The 21,575-nt window shown below is 37.8% G+C and overlaps 1 protein-coding gene across 10 annotated transcripts in view; it reads left to right on the top strand.

Moving 5' to 3' along the window:
- LOC135210001 (leucine-rich melanocyte differentiation-associated protein-like) overlaps positions 1-21,575 on the top strand; it is a 42,836-nt gene that overhangs the window by 8,290 nt on the left and 12,971 nt on the right. The window contains exons 1-4 of one of the 10 annotated variants that reach the window (XM_064242754.1): positions 86-232; positions 5,586-6,462; positions 14,528-14,611; positions 20,713-20,813. In XM_064242754.1, coding sequence (XP_064098824.1) covers positions 6,175-6,462; positions 14,528-14,611; positions 20,713-20,813 — 473 coding nt within the window. In that variant the 5' untranslated portion in view covers positions 86-232; positions 5,586-6,174. The other 9 variants (XM_064242758.1, XM_064242755.1, XM_064242760.1 and 6 more) reach the window with 9 other exon arrangements.

A 21,575-nucleotide genomic window follows, 5' to 3' on the forward strand; every position in this document is an offset into this window, starting at 1 on the left:
TCAAGTTCCCTCTTCAGAAGCATCGCGGTTTTGGGTGTCTCGGGAATGCGTGCGTGCGCGCGTGTGTGTGTATGTTACAAGTGTGACGCACACACACACAAACACACACACACACACTGAAGGCTTCCACCAGAACCGCCTCTGTCAAGGGAGCCCTTGCTTATACCAAGTACGATTCTCTTCCTCCCTCACTCTCTGTGGCTCTGACGAAGAACGCGGTTGGAAATATATTGTGAGTGTGTGTGTGTTCAGTTCGCTCAGACCTTCTGCACGAGTGCGGGGTTTTGGGGTGGAGGGGCGGCTCCTAAGTGCCAATTAGTTCGTCTGATACGCGTTTTTGTGCGTGTGTGTGTTTGTGTGTTCTGTCATGTAAGGGAATGACGACTTCCTAAAAGATACAGGAACTAAATGTGAATTTAAAGTTTTGTAATCAGTGGGTTTCTGTGCAAGAAGGACACACTGAAGCGGTTTGTAGGGAATGACAGATAAAAAAAAAAAACTAACAGTGCATATAAAGTTTCGTGACCAGTGGCTTGCTTTCTATGCAAGAAGGACATATTGTCGTGGTATGTAGGGAACGACGGTTTCCGAAAAGACAAAACGCACTAAAAGTGAAATTAAGAATAAGGTTTTTTGAGCCAGTGACTGTCCGTGCAAGAAGGACATATTGTGGTCACTGCTTTTGTTGTTGTTGTTGTTGTTGACTGTGTGGTGATTTATGCTCTTTCAGACTTGGACTTTACATGTACCTGTTTTTTTTTTATGTATGAACACGAATTTTTTTGCTGTCCCAATTACTTTACAAGCATACTTTACTACATTACATTTATTTTTCCTTTAATCAACCTTTCTGTGAAGGGGCTGAGTTAGATAATTAACTTACAAGCACATTTTGCTATATTTATTTTTCCTTTAATTAACCTTTAGGTGCAGTGGGATGGGGTATATAATTAATTTATCAGAACACTTTACTATATCATATCTATTTTTCTTTTAATCAACCTTTAGGTGCAGTGGGTTGGGGTATATAATTAAATTACAAGCACGTTTTACTATATTTATTTTTCCTTTAATCAACCTTTAGGCGAATTGGGGTGGGGTATATAATTAATTTACAAGCACACTTTACTATATCATATTTTACTTCCCTCTAACCTTAACAGCGAAGTAGGAACCTTTTCTGGGATGGGTATTCAATTAATGTACTATCAAAGCTTACTGTATCATATTCATTGTTTCTTTAAATTTGGCTTGCATCTTTTGGTTCAAATATGACCTACCTACATAAGGAATCTACTTGCACTCTCTAGCAAAAGTAAATTTCAATGACCAATCTGTGTTCTTTTATTTTTTTTTATCTCTGAAATGAATCCGTCGTAATATTCCTATCATTATTGATATGCATGTTACACTAACGTTGTACTGTCCAGATTCGATATTTAAAAAAAGAGGGGAATCAAATTTCATTCACCTTTCTAAATGAATATTATGTTCAATTCAATTTTGACTCTCAAGAAATCTTCAGGATATCATCTTACAAAAAAAAAGTAACAAACAGGAAACGAGTTTGCATGAAATGAAACACAAAGAGAAAGCTCCTGTGGTTCTGTGAGGTTGTCAATAAGTCTTTTTTATGACATAGTTGCCAGCCCCAAACACTTCTACACCCTGGATATGACCCACTACAGCTAACAAACAACCAGGTACATTTGCTGCTTTGCTATTCAGTAGCACAATAGGGTTTACAAACTGTCTTATCGGAACCTGCCTAAAGCGTTCCGGCTCCCTCATTATTTGAAGCCGGGACTTCTTGGTGAGGAGTGCCCTAAACATTGCAACACAAACATTGCAACAGAAAGGTAACCACATAGGTTACCTGCCTTAAATAAAAACTCTCCACAAATTGAGCCATGAAAGTAAACAGCATGACCCATAAATACCACAAAATCTGTGCTACGCAAAGTCAAAATCAATGTTGATATTTTGGGTACAGATATCTACTACTGCTATATCATGAGTTTCTACTTGTCATACAACTCCTTTACTCTCATATAACTCCTTCACTGGCATACAAATCCTTTACTCTCATACAACAACTCAAAACAAAAATGTCATCACCGTAACCTCTTCCTATACAAACCCACACTGCTCCTATGCTATGAAGCAGTTCCTCGTTGGACGATTGGATTTCGCGCTCGACTACCAATCCGGTGGACCGAAGTTCGATTCTCGGCTCGGCCAACGCGGAACCAGAGGAATTTATTTCTGGTGATAGAAATTTATTTCTCGATATAATGTGGTTCGGATCTCACAATGAGATGTAGGTCCCGTTGCTAGGTAACCAATTGGTTCCTAGCTACATAAAAATATCTAATCCTTTGGGCCAGTCCTAGGAGAGCTGTTAATCAGCTCAGTGGTCTGGGAAAACTAATATTAACTTAACTTTTCTGCTATGAAGATTTGCCATCTATCTCACTATTTCAGTAACATAAAACCCTTTAGTACTCCTTCTACTATCCAGATTTCTGGGACCGGGAGTCATCGTTTTTCTCAAATATCTTTCAAACTAATCATTTGATCGAAATGGCACTTTGACACAACATACAAGACACCTCCTGCTAATTTTTGGTAATATATTTCACTGTCAAATGGTGTTAATTAAGGCGTTTAACTCTTGACTTACATGGTGTTGCCAAGCATCACCAACCTACACATTCGAAAGTCCTTTATCCCCATCCCATCCCTCCCTACCTCTCTCCCTTTCCCTCCCCCTCCCCATCCCTCCCTCAACCCACTCTCCTGGCCTCACCGTCTCTGGCCCCCCTACCCGTATCTATTATATCATACTGAGTAATATTGGATGTTAAAATATGTTGGTTTAAATTCAATGTTCATTTATTTATTGTTATTGTATTTACTTAAGTTATAAATGGGAGTAGACTAAAGAGCGTATGACCTTCAACCTATTCACCCAGTATATATAATGTCGTACCTAATATCACTATCTCTTAAATCCTTTAACCCTTGTATCGACGCGTTGACCACGAGCTGGTAAGATAAGGTGGCTAAAATTTAATCACACAGTTTAACCTACAACCCAGTATATAATTAGCACTGCTCTTGTCTTAATACCCATGACGTCTGTTACGCTATCACATGGCCTGTGTGGGCAGAATATGTACAGAAGCCTGCAGTAAAAAAAAAAAAAAAAAAATTAATAATAATATTCTTAATCTGTTAAGTAATAGTAAAAAATGACGAATGACAATTTTGTTATTTTACAAATATATATTTTGTATAGATAACGACCTCATTACTAAAACGAGTGTAGTAATTATTGATTGGATAATGGTGAGACACTGCTATAGATACATATACATATAGATAAATAAATAAATATAAATAAACAAAGTATATATATATATATATATATATATATATATATATATATATATATAGATATATATATATATATATTATATATACTCCAAGGGTGAGATAGAGACAAAGTAATAGATAACATTTGAGGGTCAGATTAGACTGACTGACTGATTTACCAATATGCGTGTGCTTTTTTTGCGTGTGTTTTATGAAGATTCACTTACCTATTGAGATTAATCTTTAACTTATTGTCAAGTTTCTCCATTTCGTATATGCGGCAGCCGGCAGACAATACAGTATTACCTGACATGCTAAAGATACTATTAACCACAGCCTAGAGAAAGATGAGGTCTGCTCACTTCCCCAAAAAATCCCCCAAGTAGGCAGAGCTTTCTCTACCTCCTTACTGCGAGTGAATTGCCGTAAAAGAAAATGACCTTGAGCAGTTACCTATAAGATACATCATCGCCTACGTAGTTACCCGAGGTGGGAGACAACTCCACCCCATTTGGGTAGACCTTCTCTCTCTTGCCCTTGCCATAAACAGAAAACGTTGGGAAAATTTAGCCATTATGGTCGTTACGTCAAACCTCGCTACCCTTCTCATTATGAACCCACCAATTATCCGCTGGTATTGAAAAATATCATGGAAAACGGTATTTTATTGCATATTGTAAATTTCAGAGAGGTATTGTGGGGGAGAGATGAGAAAAACAGCGATAAAGAAAGCGTGAGAGAGAGGGAAGGAGGGAGGGAGGGAGAGGAAAGGGATGGTGGATAGCGGACGTTCGATTCTGTATTTTAGTCCTGCTGACTCAAGCGACTTTGCCTTTAAAAGTCATGCGTAAACACACCTTAACTAACACCATTTGACAATGCACTATATTATATATTACCAAAAGTAGTGAGAGGTGTCTTGTACACTGTGTCAAAGTGCCATTTCGATCAGATAATTAGTTTGAAAGACATTTTAGAAAAACAATGACTCGTGGTCCCTGATATGGATAGTACGTAGGTCATATTCATTAATATTATTTCCCAGTAAGCCTTTCATTCTCACATATCCCTTTAAAACAAGTACAAGGGGTAACTATCCCTATCAACCATTCCTCCGAAACCTTTCCCTCATACAAACATACCTTCCACATCCTAGTCAGCAATTCAACTATTCTATCGCCACCATAACACAGGGTATTAATGTAAGTGCCCTGGTGAAGATAAGAAAAGGTATAAAAAGTTCAGAATAACTATCTGAACTTTTTATACCTTTTCTTATCTTCACCATGGCACTTATATCATCTGCATTAAAGTATCCTTCAAAATGGTCACTTTACCAATGAAGACTATATTCTATAAATTTTACCTGGCTATCTGACTATTCACATTTTATTCTATATATAATCCAAGTGCATCCACATCACTTCTCAGCATTTTTTCCAAAAAACTTGCTCATCCACATTCTATGTCAATGTTATTCTTATGCCATTAATACCAAACTCAAGTTATTTCATAACATTCAACCCCATTCTGAATCTTTCCTACCTCCTATTTTCACTTTTGTTCTAACAAATATATGTTTGTCATAAAAAATCTAAATATGTCCTTCTTGGCCCACAACCAACCCCTTGCAAAAAATTTCACTGGAAGCCACCCGTATGTTTCTATCTTGATAAGAGTCAAACAAAACAGAAATGGATAAATATGTTACCTCAGTGTTGCCATATGTAATGAAGAGATAACCGCTGACCTAGACCTGACTGACCCGCAACCTTTATTCCAATTCCCTTTGTTGAAGGACAAGGAACGGTGGAATCCCAAACACACAATATAAGACGTTTCAAATTCTACACAGTAAAGTTTGCTCCAGTGATGAACTATTACATATATGATGTGCATATAAAACAATAACAGATGTATACAACTTTATTTAAGCGTGTGCGTTCTCTTGTGTATAGAAGACTAAATTTGCATGAAGTCAATATAAACGTAAATGAAGTAAGTGATTTACGTTCATATAAACGTTATATTTTACACCACCACCAACAACAACAACAACTGAGCAATGCATCTGAAATGAATCTCGCATGTTGAATGTTGACAACACAAACAAACGCACACACACACATACACACCCAGAGAAGGGAAGCACGCATTTGTATAATAGGAATCTGTAACAGAATCCAAGTTGTGGTTTGATATTTCAGCCGTCGATAGTGAGAGAGAGAGAGAGAGAGAGAGAGAAAATACGACGCAGCGTTGCCATCTCCTGGGCCACTGAGACTCTAGACCGAGATAAAATATCTAGTGAAGTTATGCAATTGGAACCTGAATGGAAGAGGCCTAAGAAGGCCTTGGCAAAGACGTAGAAGTGAGGAGGAGTGACGTGTACGGAAAGAGGGGAAGGAGGAGGAGGAGGAGGGAAAAAGAAGAAGAAAAATAACACGGAAAAGAAGCCTTAATTAAGTTACCCCCATCGAAATAGAGAAACCGAGACAACGGTTAAATGCGAACTCAGGATTTTCGAAGTTAGGAAGTTCGGGTCACTTCCCCCAAGGAGATCCATTCCATAAAGTGTCATAGAAAACGGGATTCCAGACGCCAAACGCCAAGGTTTTGCCTCCCCACCACGATAACAGAAACTCTGCGTTTGTGTGTGTCTGTGTGCGTGTAGAGAGGTACACTACTCAAGAGGGCGTCTAGGGGCTGAGAAAGGAGGAAGGGGGACGAGCAGGAGGAGGAGGAGGAGGAGGAGTAGGAGACAGCAGACGTAGGGAGCAGGAGACCACCACTGCCATGTTAGGTCTGGAGACGTATCCTGCCTTTTACCTGGGTTACATTAACGCATATTATTCGCCCACCTCCTCCAGCGGAGGGCTCTCTCGCGCCTTCACGGACAATCCCACGCCCTGCAGCAGGCGCGAAGGGGCTTCTTACACGCCCTACGAGTGCTTGGCCTGCGGCGTGCCCCTCAGGATATTCAGGAAGTGCTGCACTTTCGACCTCCCCGAGGAAAGAAACATGACAGCTCACCTCTGCATCACCACCTACAGGAGTCCCAACAATGAAGTCCTGAAGTTAGAGGTAAGGGAGAGAGATCCTACGTCCTTTTAGGTGCCAGTGACTTAAGGGGCAAAGTGGCACTCCTGAGCAGTCTGTGACTGCGAAGTATTATGTGCATACATATGACATATACATACACATTCAAATAGTGAAGTGAACAAGGCCACATGGAGCACATGAACACATATACATATGTTGTGTTACAAACATATTTAGTGAAGTAAACAATGAGTATTATGCATACATCAAAACAGTAATGTGAACAATGCCACAAGGGGTATTATATTACACATATATATATGCAAAATAAATAGTGATGGAAACTAGGACGCTTGGAGTATTACGAAAACACAAATATAAGTAAATTCACCCTGAGTGAATACGAGTATTTACGTGATATCTAACCGAATCTATTATGAAAACACATTTTTTCCTAAGGAAAACACATAGACATAAGTAAATTCACCATAATTAAATACGATTATTTACGTGATATCCCCTGACCTTTTGGAGGACCCAGAATAAATGTGTATACTGTACACCAGCTAAAGCCTAAAGGCTGTAGACCGGAACCTTAAAAAAAAAAAAATAAATAAAAAACCTGTTCTTGACTGTGCACACTTGAACACCGAGATCCAGTTTACGTCAACGATACTACTCCTGAAAAATGTGGACATTAATAATAATTATCATATTATCCAGACGACATGCGCTGTATAACCTGTTTATAAACGTTATTAGTGGATGGCAATCTTGATTCTGCATCAGGTGATATATGTGGTTAGTGTATTTTATTCAGATTATTCAATTTATGGCGATTAGGGAGGAAAACATCCATTTGTCTTGTGTTATTGTTACGGAATGAAACTTGATTTTGCATCAACTGATACGTGGGTCATACTTTTCATTCAAATTATTCAATTTCTGGAATTTGGGGAGAATCAAATCATTGTTTTATTGTTACTGAATGACAATGTTGATTCTGTATCAACTGATACGTGGGTAATGGTTTTCATTCAGATGATTTAATTTCTGGAGTTTAGGATCTTTAAACCTACTTATTTGATCTGAATTTACTCTGGGTCCTCGTTCCTTCGAGCTGACGAAGCAATCATATATTACCCAAACTAACGCCTTTTTGAGCTGAATAATCTAATCACATGCAGAGGAAGAAGAATTCAATCATACCCGTATATATACGGCCTCATTCTTTATCAAAGAAACACTTGTTGGGGGCCTTGCAGGAATCGGAGCTCAGAGGAAAAAGGGAGGATTTCAAAACCTTGAAGTGCACGAAGCTACGAGGCCCAGAAACCGATGACTTTGAAGTTAATGAAGTACAGTTAGAGAATCATAGGGCACACGTGCAGCCCTACATTGAAAGGAACTGGTCATCCCAAGACAACAAGAAGATGATGAGTTATGGTAGATTCACATCAACCGTGCATTTGATGTCTAGGACCGTCCCTGACGACGCTCCAGATTGGCTGTTGATAAGCCAATCGCAGGGCTGGAATCGCTCGAGAGAGTTCACATAGGCAGGATGTGTGTTCCATGTCTCCTGAGGGATACTTTTGAAAGACGTATCCCTCAAGAGAGGTGGAACATACATCCTGCCTGTGTGAACTCTCTCGAGAGACTGGGAGTTTCTAACCCCTGCGAGTGGCTAATCAACAGCCAATCAGGAGCGTCGTAAGGGACTGACCTAGACATCAAATGCACGGTTGATGTGAATCTCCTATAGTAGAAAGTGATTTAGTAGAGATAGTCACTCTACGACAGTACGAAGTAGGTGGTTCAGTAGACACCACAGGAAGCCGAATGTGGCTGGCTCAGGCAGTATAAAAAAACGACAAGGTCCGTGCTGGCCTTAATCTAAAAACAAGAACAACTCAACAAGTAAACACGGGTTACGCCGAGTTGCTGCTCACAAGCTTAGCATCAATTAGAAAGGAATTCGTAAGTACAAGAGTCAAGACGTTTAGGAGACGTGGGACATGCCGAGCTGGGAAGATTATGAAAGATGCTGGAAGCTTATTTACAAAGTGGGTACCTAACGTTGTGTTGCATAAGCTCAGAGACCATCAGCTGGAAAAGGATGATCGCTAGCGGGAAATATATGAACATTAACTGGAAAATATGCTCAGTAACTGGAAAAACATGATCAGTAACTGGAGTATGATAAGTAACTGGAATATGATCAGTAACGGAAAAATATTATCAGTAACTGGAAAATACGACCAGTTACTGGTAAAGTATGATCAGTAATTTTTAAAAAATCAGGAAGTTGCAAAATATGACCAGTAAATGGAAAAAATTATCAGTAACTGGAAAGTTTGATCAGTAACTTAAAGATATGGCCAGTAACTGGAAAAGTATGATCAGTAAATTAAAAAATATGATCAATAACTGGGAAAGTATGACCAGTAACTGGAAAATTATGATCAGGAATTGAAAAACATCAGTAACTGGAAAAACAAACATGAAGTACATTGAGTTCAAAGGTGCACAATAAAGATTTGTTTAAATAAGCTTCAAAATTAAATTGACTTATAATGGGTCAAAGTTCATGCAAGCTACAAGATCTAATATCCGTGAAAAAAATAGCGTAAAACTCTTTCTAGCTATTAAAAAGAGCATTGAAAGATGGTAAACCTCCACCAAGGCTGCGCAATCCAAAGATCCGCCGTGCCCCAAACCACCATGGGTCCCTTATCCAGAACTGGACTTCTTTCAAAATCTGATCACTAAATCTACTGTAGATTTTGTTCCTCAAGATGCTCTGACGATTTTGTTACAATCACCACTCCCTTAACAAAAATAGACATTAGATGTAATATTCTATTTAACCATATACCACTATAATGCTCCTGATAAACATTTAATTCTGTTCAGTAACAAAAAAAATTTGACTACTAATTACTCTTAATCGTTTTCATCTGCGTCTACTTATTCCTCCTCAATAGCACGCTCAACTCATTGCCTAAACTTCATACTTGAGAGAGAGAGAGAGAGAGAGAGTTTATTGGTTGTCCATCAGAGTTTTCCCAGGCAATGCCGGGTTGGTCAGCTAGTTATTATATAAACTTAACACTTCAGGCACGCACGTGAACGCAGCAGAAAGGTGTCGAGCATTTTAAAGGGATTAGTCTCCATGATAGGGAATGAATGGGAGTCCTGAACACTGTGCATGACTGATCCCGTGTTATTACCTCCTGCAGGTAATCTTAGGTATTAGATCCCAGCCATTCCAACCTCCCATCATCCTAAAGAAAAGTTTAAGCTGACTAGGCGATCAATGGGCTGTTTCGTGACTTTTAATCTTACAAATTCGCACGACATCAAATAACATGTCATTTTACATATTTCAGCGAATGAGTATCTATTCATCACCATTTAAGTTGAATAAGCTAACTAGAAATTCTTCCTTACGTTTGCGACCAATGACTTTATTTAAAGATATAATATATTCAAACACATCTTTATTTGGAGAAGCATTAACTGTATTACCAAATTTCGGTACCAAGCTCCTCACGACTCTAGTTTTCATAGCCTTTGTAGCTGATGGCATTATTGAAAGATATTTATGTAGACATTATTATTCGGAGAAACATTACTAAATTTTAGCAGCGAGCTGTCCATACCACTAGTTACCCACTTGATCATATTTACTATGTGGGACTGCCTGTAAACAATGTTTTGGGGTAGTGGGTCTCGTGCTGGCCCGTTAAATCACAAGGCAGCAGTCCATACACCCAAAAGGGGAGATTTATCGTCATCTATTCATATTAATAATAAGATCAACCAATCAACCCTACCAAATATGCATTACACTTAGTATCTAATATTCAGGATTTCCTAAACATGCACACGTAAAATTTTAGTATAAACTTGTCCAATTAATCCTACTGAATATTCATGACATCCGGTACCTAATATTCAGTATTTCCAAAATATTTGCACCTTAAATCAAGTTGCCATGATTACCATCATCACCTAATTGTCTCAGGTGACCTGACACCTGGTTGGTCTTCCCCTCTATTCTTAGCAAGGTCCCGCCCCCCCCCCCCCCTCCCCCACAAAGAGGTCACGCAACGAGACCTTCAACGCCATTCATAAGAGTTCTTATCATCGCGTCTTGTTTCCTCTTTTTGCTCTTCGAGTTTATTCCTGTACATGCTGCTTTGCCTGTACTAAAGAGGTATACTATTAAAAACAATACCTACTAGATGCAAGTAATTTAAGCTAGTCTTTGAAATAACTTTGTGAATTGCCTAAACTTTTAACAACCTCCAAATCATACACACCACTTAACTCTGATGCTGACAATCTATTTTTAGAATCGAAATCCTTACAGTGAAGCTCTAGTTAAGCCTCGGTTTGCTGAATAGGGGGCTAAGACAGCCTCCTCGGGGCAGCAAGGAGGAGGAGGAGGAGGAGGAGGAGTGGGAGTATTCAATCTAGACTGCCTTGTAATCTTATGTTAGGGAAGACGGGGATTGGAGACGACCTGAGGAGCCATGGGGAAGACTATGGGTTACTCAGGGGTTAGGGGGCGGGTGATATTCCTAGTGAGGGCTCTCCTTCCTTGAGGGGAGAGGGGGGAGAGGGGGGAGGGGGGGAGGACAAGAAGAGCGTCCCTCAAAGGGTGCTTCAGAAAGGAAAGCCACTGGCAGTGTCACGGAGCGGAAGACTACAGCTTCTATCTCTCCTATTTCTTATTTTGGTGTGAATATTCTCCTTTCGTTTCATTCAATTCAGCATCATCTTTCAAGCAGTGAAGTCTCCAATGGCAGGTGTTTGTGTAGACTACACTGCTTAGTGCGACGTGCCCCGACACTCGGAAGTGTAGGTGTCGGCAACTTCCGCTCCAACCTTTCAGAATTGCTCATTCGTCCAAATCGCGTCCTTCACAATGGCAGAAGCTTCTGACACATCTCGAACACTGAAGTTCTCCTCTGACAAGGAGTCTCTGCGGTTGATGAAGTGTCTCATTTGAGGATATTCGACCAAAAGACAGTGTTCTGAAAACAAACCGGTTTCAAAACATATATATTACTGTGAAATATACGAACATCCAAGAATCATCAGGCGCTTTTAAAAGCAAATGCAAGACATGGCAATAAGTCTTCATGTCAACAACAATATGTCCCCTGTGAAAGGCAATGCAGTTTTGCAGGTAAGACTGTGTTGACGGTGGGCGTTTCAAACTTGCATTACTGTGACTAAATTGCAATATTCGTACATAGCCTACGACTGTTATTATGATGGATATAATCAATGTTACAGTAAGCGTTCGTGTTTATGGTAGCGCCAAAAGCAGGTGTAGTGGTAGTGATAGCAGTAGCTGTGTAAACTTTTGTTGCTTCATTATTGCTTTTAGTCATATTTTATTCAAAGATTAAATGACTCTTGACAACAAACATAATGAGAGGACAGTTGCCAGCTAGTCATATGCAGAGTGTACCAACATCAATCGTGCACAGGTTTGCCATCTACACAGACACCCATACATGTTAACACGCACATCCTCGGATACATACACTCATGGTATTCTTTCTTCGTGTCAACAGTCAATGGAAAATAGAAAACCAATTCACAACTTTGGGCTATTTGTTCATTTCGGTGGCTTCCCCCAAACCCCCACCACTCCCCCTCTCCCACAGTTCTCAAATTCTCTTAATTAATTTCCTACAACAACCTTCCTTCTCATAGAAGCAGCGTTCGTCTTTTATCTGAACTCAGGTCTGTGGAGATATAAGCAACTAGTGATCTTGTGGGAATTTTAGGCGCAAGGTTCATTTTTAGTTCAGAAATTAAAATATGTATTGGGTAGTGACTTGTGTGTGTGTGTGTGTGTGTGTGTTTTGTTCTGAAGCACACAACGACGGGGGGTAATACCTCATGCTTTTAATTTTAGAGGGATGGCTCCACAGGAAGACTCTCTTCAACGCACTTTACCATTTACTTCCGTCTTGCATACACAACCGCGTTTCTAGGACCTTTGAGGCCAGTTCCTTGCCAATAACTCTCTACCAAAAGCAACAACCATGTTACTTCTATGCCATTCATCATCCCACACACATATATATATATATATATATATATATATATATAATATATATATATATATTATATATATAAGAGGTTCAGGAGGTCCATTGATACTAAACATGAAGGCCAAGATTTATTATAAAAACGTTTCGCACATCAACTTTGTGCATCTTCAGTCTGTAAAAAGAGAAATGCATATATTAAAAACTAAAAAACAGGATTCACAATAGTATTCATTAAAATGCAATAAAATATAAATAGTTAAAAAGAGAAGAAGAACCACTGAGGTACCAACCGACTAGAATGGAAGGAAAGCAAGGAATGATTTTTGAGAGAGCCAGGTCCAAGACGTTGACTATGCCAGATGTAGAGGTGAAGCCGAGGTGTTGTTATTCAATGGGGGAACCAGCCTTTTAATAATTAAAGATTCCAAGGTAGTTAGGTGGTCCGGGTCTTTAGTATAACCTATTATCGAGAAGTGCTGTTTTGATACATTTATTTTGCATTTGGTGGCATGATTCTTGATACTAGAAAATTCAGGATTACTAATTCTTTGACCTGTTCTATAGCTGACACCCATATGGCTACAATATCTCATCTGCAGTAATCTTCGAGTCGATCCCACGTAAGTTGCCCTGCAACTTACGTGGGATCGACTCGAAGATTACTGCAGATGAGATATTGTAGCCATATGGGTTTCAGCTATAGAACAGGTCAAAGAATTAGTAATCCTGAATTTTCTAGTATCAAGAATCATGCCACCAAATGCAAAATAAATGTATCAAAACAGCACTTCTCGATAATAGGTTATACTAAAGACCCGGACCACCTAACTACCTTGGAATCTTTAATTATTAAAAGGCTGGTTCCCCCATTGAATAACAACACCTCGGCTTCACCTCTACATCTGGCATAGTCAACGTCTTGGACCTGGCTCTCTCAAAAATCATTCCTTGCTTTCCTTCCATTCTAGTCGATCCTGTTTTTTGTTTTTTAGTAATATATTCATTTCTCTTTTTACAGACTGAAGATGCACAAAGATGCACAAAGTTGATGTGCGAAACGTTTTTATAATAAATCTTGGCCTTCATGTTTAGTATCAATGGACCTCCTGAACCTCTTATGTCTGCGCTCCTGTATACCTCCTATATATATTATATGATATTATATATATATATATATATATATATATATAGATATATATATATATATATATATATATTATATATACATACATGTACATAAGTATATATATAATGTACGTACGTATGCGCCCATTCAGGACAAAGAATTAACCCAAAAGCAATCGCACTCTTATTAATCATCTCATTTCTTACTTCGCATCCCTGGGGACACCAATGCTTATTATCCGACTGAAGATGTGACACGATTTTAAACGATTTCTTTAAAGAACAGAAACCATTCAGCATCAATAACCTTCCGTCAAGATGGTCACAAATTTCTCTCCCCTTTCATAGCTAAAGCATGTGCACACATGTCAATTTTTCTATGTCTGATTATTATGTTGTTATTGTACACAGTATATTTTATATGATCTTTCCATAAACATAGATATGTTAGACTATATATATATATATAATATATATATATATATATATTATATATATATATATATATATATATATAGATATAATAAATGTATATATATAAGTAAATTTAATTTATATTAAAATTAGACAAACAATACATACATATTAATACATATATATCCCCCTGTCATGGACAGTCAATAACTGATCACACATAAGCCTCCATGTGCTGCTAAATATAGGAGTAACTCACAGGAATCCAAATTTATAAAAGAGTACTGCTATGAAATACAATTCTTAACTGTACAAAACTTTCTGATCAAAGCAGAATTATCTGACCAAACCTAGGCGTAGCCATGCCAGAGTTAAAGCCGCAATGTCGTAGCGTTGGCAGTAAACAGCTACAACTGAAATACTACTAGTATCCAACATGTTGTCGACATGTTTTTAACATCCCTCCCTCCTCCCTTGTCCTCCTCTAGTGTAATGCCACGGTGGTCGGTGACATGGACTTGGGCAATTCCCTGCATTATGCGTCAGACGGGCGTCTCACTGGCCAAAAGCAGGTTGGTGGTGTTTCGCGTCTATGGCATTCAGGTAGAAAAAAAGCCAAGATTTTTTGGTGATGTTTCCATTTATGTTTAACCTGTCTTGCCCAGGGTATGCTTGTGGCTTTGCTTGACCAGATGCACTGGGAGACTTGCCTCTGGCCTTGCTAGAATGCCCTGTGACTTGCCTCTTTTTCGCTAAATTCTTCTGCTCTGTAACCCTCTGTACTGGCTCTGCTCTCTAAGAACCCTTTCGCTGGGCGTTCAGCTTCCTGATCTAGAGCGCCATGTTCATGCTTAACGGAGAGGTGGCTTATTTTTGTACATTTTTTTTTAATTCAGTTACAAAGCAGGCTTCTCAAGGCAATTAGTAGTGGAAGAACATGAAACATTTCGCTGCAAGAGTTCTCATGAGACAACTGGAAAATTAATTCAACGGCTATGACCCAAGGCAAGGCTTTTCCGTTTTTGCTAAAACTTTAATTACCTCGGTAAAAAGGTTGAGTACTAACGGCTATCCAGGAAACATTATATTACCAATACTAATGCTACGATTTAACAATAAATTTTTTTTTTTTTTTACCTAAGATTAACGGACACATTATGTCTGTAAGTACTATGTGATGCATGCTTTCACACATATAAGTGACATTACGTCTATTCATACATTCACGCAAATTATACACACATGCACGATAAGGATATCAAAATAGCCACCGAGACATAAGACACCTCGTCTCAGATCCACTTTTACAACACGCCAGTCACTCTGGTGTTTGTTTCCTCTAACACAAGAGTCACTTCCATCACAGTGTTTTCATCCCTCTGTGAACTTAATGGTCCATATAATAGATCTTCAACTCAAATTCACACTGTCTACCTATCAATTCACTTTGACTTTCTTCTAGAACCATACATAAAACGTATCATTTTCCCCCTTTACTTGCAAGCCTCTTACACACAAACACTTCCATAGTTTACGCTTGTCCCACTCACCCTTTCTAAGACCACCCTGCTCTTCCCTTATCAAACCTCCAGACATCTATTTATTCATCTTCCTCATTCTGAATCATACCATATAATATACCTTACCTGGTATACTAATTATTATCGTTATGGCATTTCTGATACCTCCACCTTCAAACGATTACTCCTTTAACCCGTTTCTTCGTAATGCAAACAAACAAAAGATAGAATAAACAAACCAAAATAAAAAAAAAATTCTGAGAACTACGTTTCACAAAGCTTTAAATCCTGGCTTGGGTTACCGGTCACATGAGCTCCCTCCAAGCCCTCTGAATTCAACCCAAAAGACGAGGCGCATATGTTGCGAAGACCCCTAAACTTTGCTTTGTCCCCTAACTTTGCTTTCTTCTTCCTATTTATCTATTCATTTATTTTATTTAGTAGTTTTCAGATTAATTTCATAACTGACTACTAATCTACGTGTTTTAACTTTACTTAATTCACGTCGTTTTACTAAGTACACGTTAATTCTATTTCCATATACTAATTCACTAAGTTTAATTATTTTTCCTGCCAATACATTTAAACAATTTGTTTCTGCATGGCTATACATAATTACATTATCAATTATTATTGCAATATAACACTATTCTGTTTTTACCAGTGTATCCAGTCTGCTGCACATTTTTATTCACTTATGTATATTGTTGTGTCTTTTCGTTAATTCAACAAATGAATTTTTTTCATATATAAAATACTCAAATATCTTCACCCTTTATGTATTCGTCCCTCTTTACTTGTATAATTTGCTGATTTTCATATAATTTTGTGCCTTTATAATTCATTCATCCACCGAATGCACCCATAAATTTTTTTATCTAAAAAATACCTTCAAACTTCACGCATTAGTACTCCTTACCTGTACTAATAAGTAGTTTCTGCTAGCAAATTAGGTGGTCCCAGAGCATACCAAAAACTCCCATTACATCTAAATCATAAGTGGTAGTCTAATAAAGTTTTACTCGTACCTGATCCCTAAGGCTTGTTACAAATGTAAGTGACAACACTGGGGCACCCCCTCTTTTTTGCAGAGTATACGCCCTTGTCAGATGTTCAAATCCTTTTGGAAAGAATATACCTTTACTTAAGACGTAGTAAGACAAACCAAAACAAAGCAGACATCAAGGAAAAATATATAAATTCATATTATACATATATAATTGTGTATATATATATATATATATATATATATATATATATATATATATATATATATTATATATTATATACACACACAAAGATATCAAAGAAAATACTCCAAGATGAATTGCTAAATAATATGGTTTGTAAAATATTTGATTAAATCCTACATTCTTTTACCATGGGAGGCATGACAGCAATTCCTTCGCTAAAAATATTATCAAATCAGTAACTGACAATCGATACTCTTATTAAGTTACAAAATGACCTGTCATAAAAAAAAAAGGAAAAGGTACCGACTCCTCCTCTACAACATTACTCCAAAATATAAACATTACAAATTCAATCACTACCGGTGAGAAAAATTATACAGAAGTATTTCTGAATGGGAAAAATATCAGCACAAGGAAACTACCGGTCAACAAACTTGAGACGTCCTACAGGAAACCATAGAAAGGGGGGAGATTATTTACCTTCCCTTCACCTTGTGCCCCGCCTCCCAGGGGATCAGGTGAGGTTAGGTGACGTCAAGCGTGGAAGCACCGCCCATTTTCGTCAACAAGGGAGTCAACGTGTTTTTAAGTTAGGAGGAGGAGGGAGAAGAGGAAGCAGAGGAGGAGGAGGACGGAGAGAGAGAGAGAGAGAGAGGGAGGAGTTTATGGTTTTCAGATGTTTTTCCCAGGCAATGTCGGGTTGGTCAGCTAGTTATATATATAAACTTAACGCGTGAACGCAGCAGAAAGATGTCGAGCATGTTAAAGGGATTAGTCTCCATGATAGGGAATGAATGGGAGTCCAGAGCATTGTATATGACTGATCCCTGTCGTTTAATCCTGGATACAGTAAATTTTTCTACCTCCAACTGTACGATCCCCAAACGACATATCAATGTGACATTTCCTTTTCTTCAGAGATCATAATTATAGAGTATTTGTCGACATTTCAGATAATATATATATATATATTATATATATAATTATATTAATAATTTTTTATTAAAATATATATATATATAAAGTATATATATATATATATATAGATATATTTATATAATTTATCTTACCCTTTGACATTAAATCCTAAATCTTTCTCCATTTTATGATCATTCGAGAAAAACAATTAATTAAATATTCTCATTTCCAAATTGATTCAAGTTTGCATTTTCCAACAAATAACAAATATATATACATATATTATATATATAAGTCATATCACTTTTCCGTGATTCATATACATATATCGAGCTACAATGTCCTTTAATATCTAATTCGCTCTACCTCGGAATTAATATATTTTCATATATGCTTAACCGAAGGGGAATTTTTTTTTTTTTTTTCTCGATAATAGACTTGCCTGGATCGGGGCGCGATCCCAGGATCCTTTCAAATCCAGGAACGTCAGTGAAGCTTTTACCTACTACACTACCGCGGTAGTGTAGTAGGTAAAAAAGCTTCACTGACGTTCCTGGATTTGAAAGGATCCTGGGATCGCGCCCCGATCCAGGCAAGTCTATTATCGAGAAAAAAAAAAAAAAAAATTCCCCTTCGGTTAAGCATATATGAAAATATATTAATTCCGAGGTGAGCGAATTAGATATTAAAGGACATTGTAGCTCGATATATATATTATATAATATATATAATATATATTATATATATCTATATATATATATATATATATATATATATATATATATATTATAATATATAGATATATATATATATATATATATATATATATTATAATATATATCGTCTAGACTTTGGGCAAAGGTTTGAACTGCCGTTCGAACTTCACATTCATCTAAACCTCTTGAAAAGTTTCGAATCGCCGTTCGAACTTTTAAGTTCATAGAAAACTCTCGGAAAAAAAGTCCACCATTCGAACTCCGAATTCACCCGAACCTCTCGAAATAGTTCGAACCGCTCGAACTCTCAGTTCATCGCAAGTTTGCAGGAGCTGCCACGTTTCCTTCACTCCATTCAAATTTTTAAGGGAAAAATAAAAATAAAAGTGATAATCTATTAGATCTGGCATCTTTTTTTTAAGAGGCGTTTTTGTCAGATCCTAGTGCATCGCGTCAGTAATCTCAGTATGCTGGTGGAAGCTAACGCCTACGGACATTCACGCCAGCCACCTAACGACCAAGTCGAGACAACGGAACAGCGTGAAGTAGCAGAAACACAGTTGGCGAACCTGATCTCGAAGCCACAGGGGTATCATGGCAAAGCGACCCGATCCACGTCTGGAAAAATGAGTTACGATGTCGCCTCGACTTTTCATTTTTTCGCCATGGTTCCCGAAGTGCTTGGCTAATTGATATCCTAATGAAGTAGCGACAGAGAGAGAGAGAGAGAGAGAGAGAGAGAGAGAGAGAGAGAGAGAGAGAGAGAGAGAGAGAGAGGCCTTGGCGTTCGTGGCTGGTGGCGACGGTCGGTTCAAATCCACCGCACGAGATAACCAGTTGAAAAAAATCTTTGCAAAATCTATTTGATTCCTCTGAAATTCCAGTGTTAAACTTTACAAAACTCCTTTCTTTATCTCGGCAGGTGGTTAACACATCAAAAAGCAATATGTCATTTTCAAAAATGCCTAAAGAATCCTGTAAAATAATGCGCAAACAATAATTGTATATTCATATAGCAATATATAGCAATAGCAAATAAGAATAGCAGGCCATAACTAATACCTGGTGAGACTTCACTAATGAGTATAACGATGCAGCTTCATAATAGTACTTAAAACTAGGATAAGCTAAGTATATCTTGGTTTAAACAGACCACTGAACTGTTTAACAGCTCTCCTAGGCCTGGCCCGAAGGATTAGAATATTTTTTTTAACGGGGCTAGGAACCAATTGGTTACTAAGCAACGGGACCTAAAGCTTATTGTGGGATCCGAACTACATTATATCGAGAAATGAATTTGTAATCACCAGAAATAAATTCATCTGGTTCCGCATTGGCAGCAGCGGGGGAGCGAACTCGGGCCACCAGATTGACAGGCGAGTGCGCAACGAACTCGTCCAGCGAGGAACTTTAAAACTAGGATAATAGCTTTCCTGGAAATATTTTCCAGCAAAGTTAAATTAAGAGAAGAAGAAAACACGGAAAACCAACTCTGCTTCTCTTTCAAAGAGACTAGACCTTGAGTGTGTGTTGTCTTTATACAAGACAAATTTAATACCGGGAGCAAAAACACCTTACTGAAGTCTAAGACTTTGTGCTCTTCCACCTTTTTCAGGCTATTTGGAAGCACTATACTCGTAATTAAACATTTCACGCGAATGCAGCTCAAAATCTAGAACCCTTATACACGTAGCAAAGTATGTCTACTTAAATGTTACACACATAAAAATAATGTAGCTACTTTCATCTGCTTTATCTACAGATCAATTTTACTGACCAATTCAGACACCTAACAAGAACATTAATACGAGAAACAAGAGGCTTATAAAACCTCAGTATCCTTTCTCAATTGGATTTGCCATTCAACTCGTCAAGATTCCACTGAAGCAGAAATACCTCGTCCCTCTCTTAACCCCTGTGGGAATTTTGAAGTTTTTGGAAAGCAATATACTTTTCCACTTTGGGAAACTAATATACTTTTCCACTTTGGGAAACTGAAGAGGTTAACACTTGACTGTATAGTGAAGATAAGAAACGACCCTGATATATAATAACAATGAATAACTAAAAATAAAAGAAAATAACTTGCCTCACAGGAGAATATCCACCCCAGAATAGCAGTAAAACCACTCACAGCTCTGCAAAAGTCTAAAATAAATTAGAATTATATTGAAAAAATATTGTAATAAAGTAATGGAATATTTTATGTCGTATAAAACTTCAGTCTTGATATTCCACCTGAATAATAAATTTCCAATTTATCTGCATCAAATGGAAGAGGTAGTACAAAACTGACCCCTTGTTAATTTTCTTTCTTTCTTTTCAGTTATGTTTCGTAGGACAAGACTGCCAACGCATTCCAAGCATACTGGGAGCTACGTACGGACTCCAAACAAAGAGATTAGACCTCTCTTACAATGCTATTAAGTAAGTCCCTAACTCAGTTCCTCTCTTGTGTTTATGTTACGTATACCACGAGGACCTTTCCTAGGTAGTGACCCCCAAGGATTTTAAACCCGGTATGTACCCACCTTTGCAAACAAAGGCGTGTTTAGCAGAAGCCCGTTGGGGATGACCGTAAAAACATAAATAAAACACTGAAAATATCATAAACATAATGACCTCAAGAAATATTAGTCCTAGATAACGACCCACGAAAATTTGTAGTGTGTTGTTGGATCTTTCCAAGATAGTGATATCTAAGAAAGATCCAACAACACTACAATTTTCGATTTTTTTTTTTTTTTTTTTTTTTGCATGGTAAGTATTTTTCCGAACAGACCACTTCAGGAGATGAGGCAAGACCAAGGGTACTGCAAAAAACGCCTCTCGCTCTAAACTTTCTATTCGATAATCCAAGTTCATTCGAGCTCACAGAAGACAAATAAGTCATAAACTATTGGAAATTATCATACAGAAAACTCTAAGTTGCAAGCTAGTTACGTTCCGGACGTCCATTTGTATGTTGAATTATCTGGAAGCTGGTTACTGTACTCTTCATGATTAATCAAGTACAGTAGGGTATAAAATCAGCAAAAGACTAAGTTTTTTTTTTTTCTCTCATCCTAAAACACAATACACAATACTGTGTGTACAGAATAGGCACGGAAAACAAAATTTGAACTTACGGGTAGCAAATGAAAGCGCCCTGAAAACTATTCTAATTTATGACCCCCGTTTGTTCGTATC

Source organism: Macrobrachium nipponense, chromosome 39, assembly GCF_015104395.2.
Source record: "Macrobrachium nipponense isolate FS-2020 chromosome 39, ASM1510439v2, whole genome shotgun sequence".
NCBI lineage: Eukaryota > Metazoa > Arthropoda > Malacostraca > Decapoda > Palaemonidae > Macrobrachium > Macrobrachium nipponense.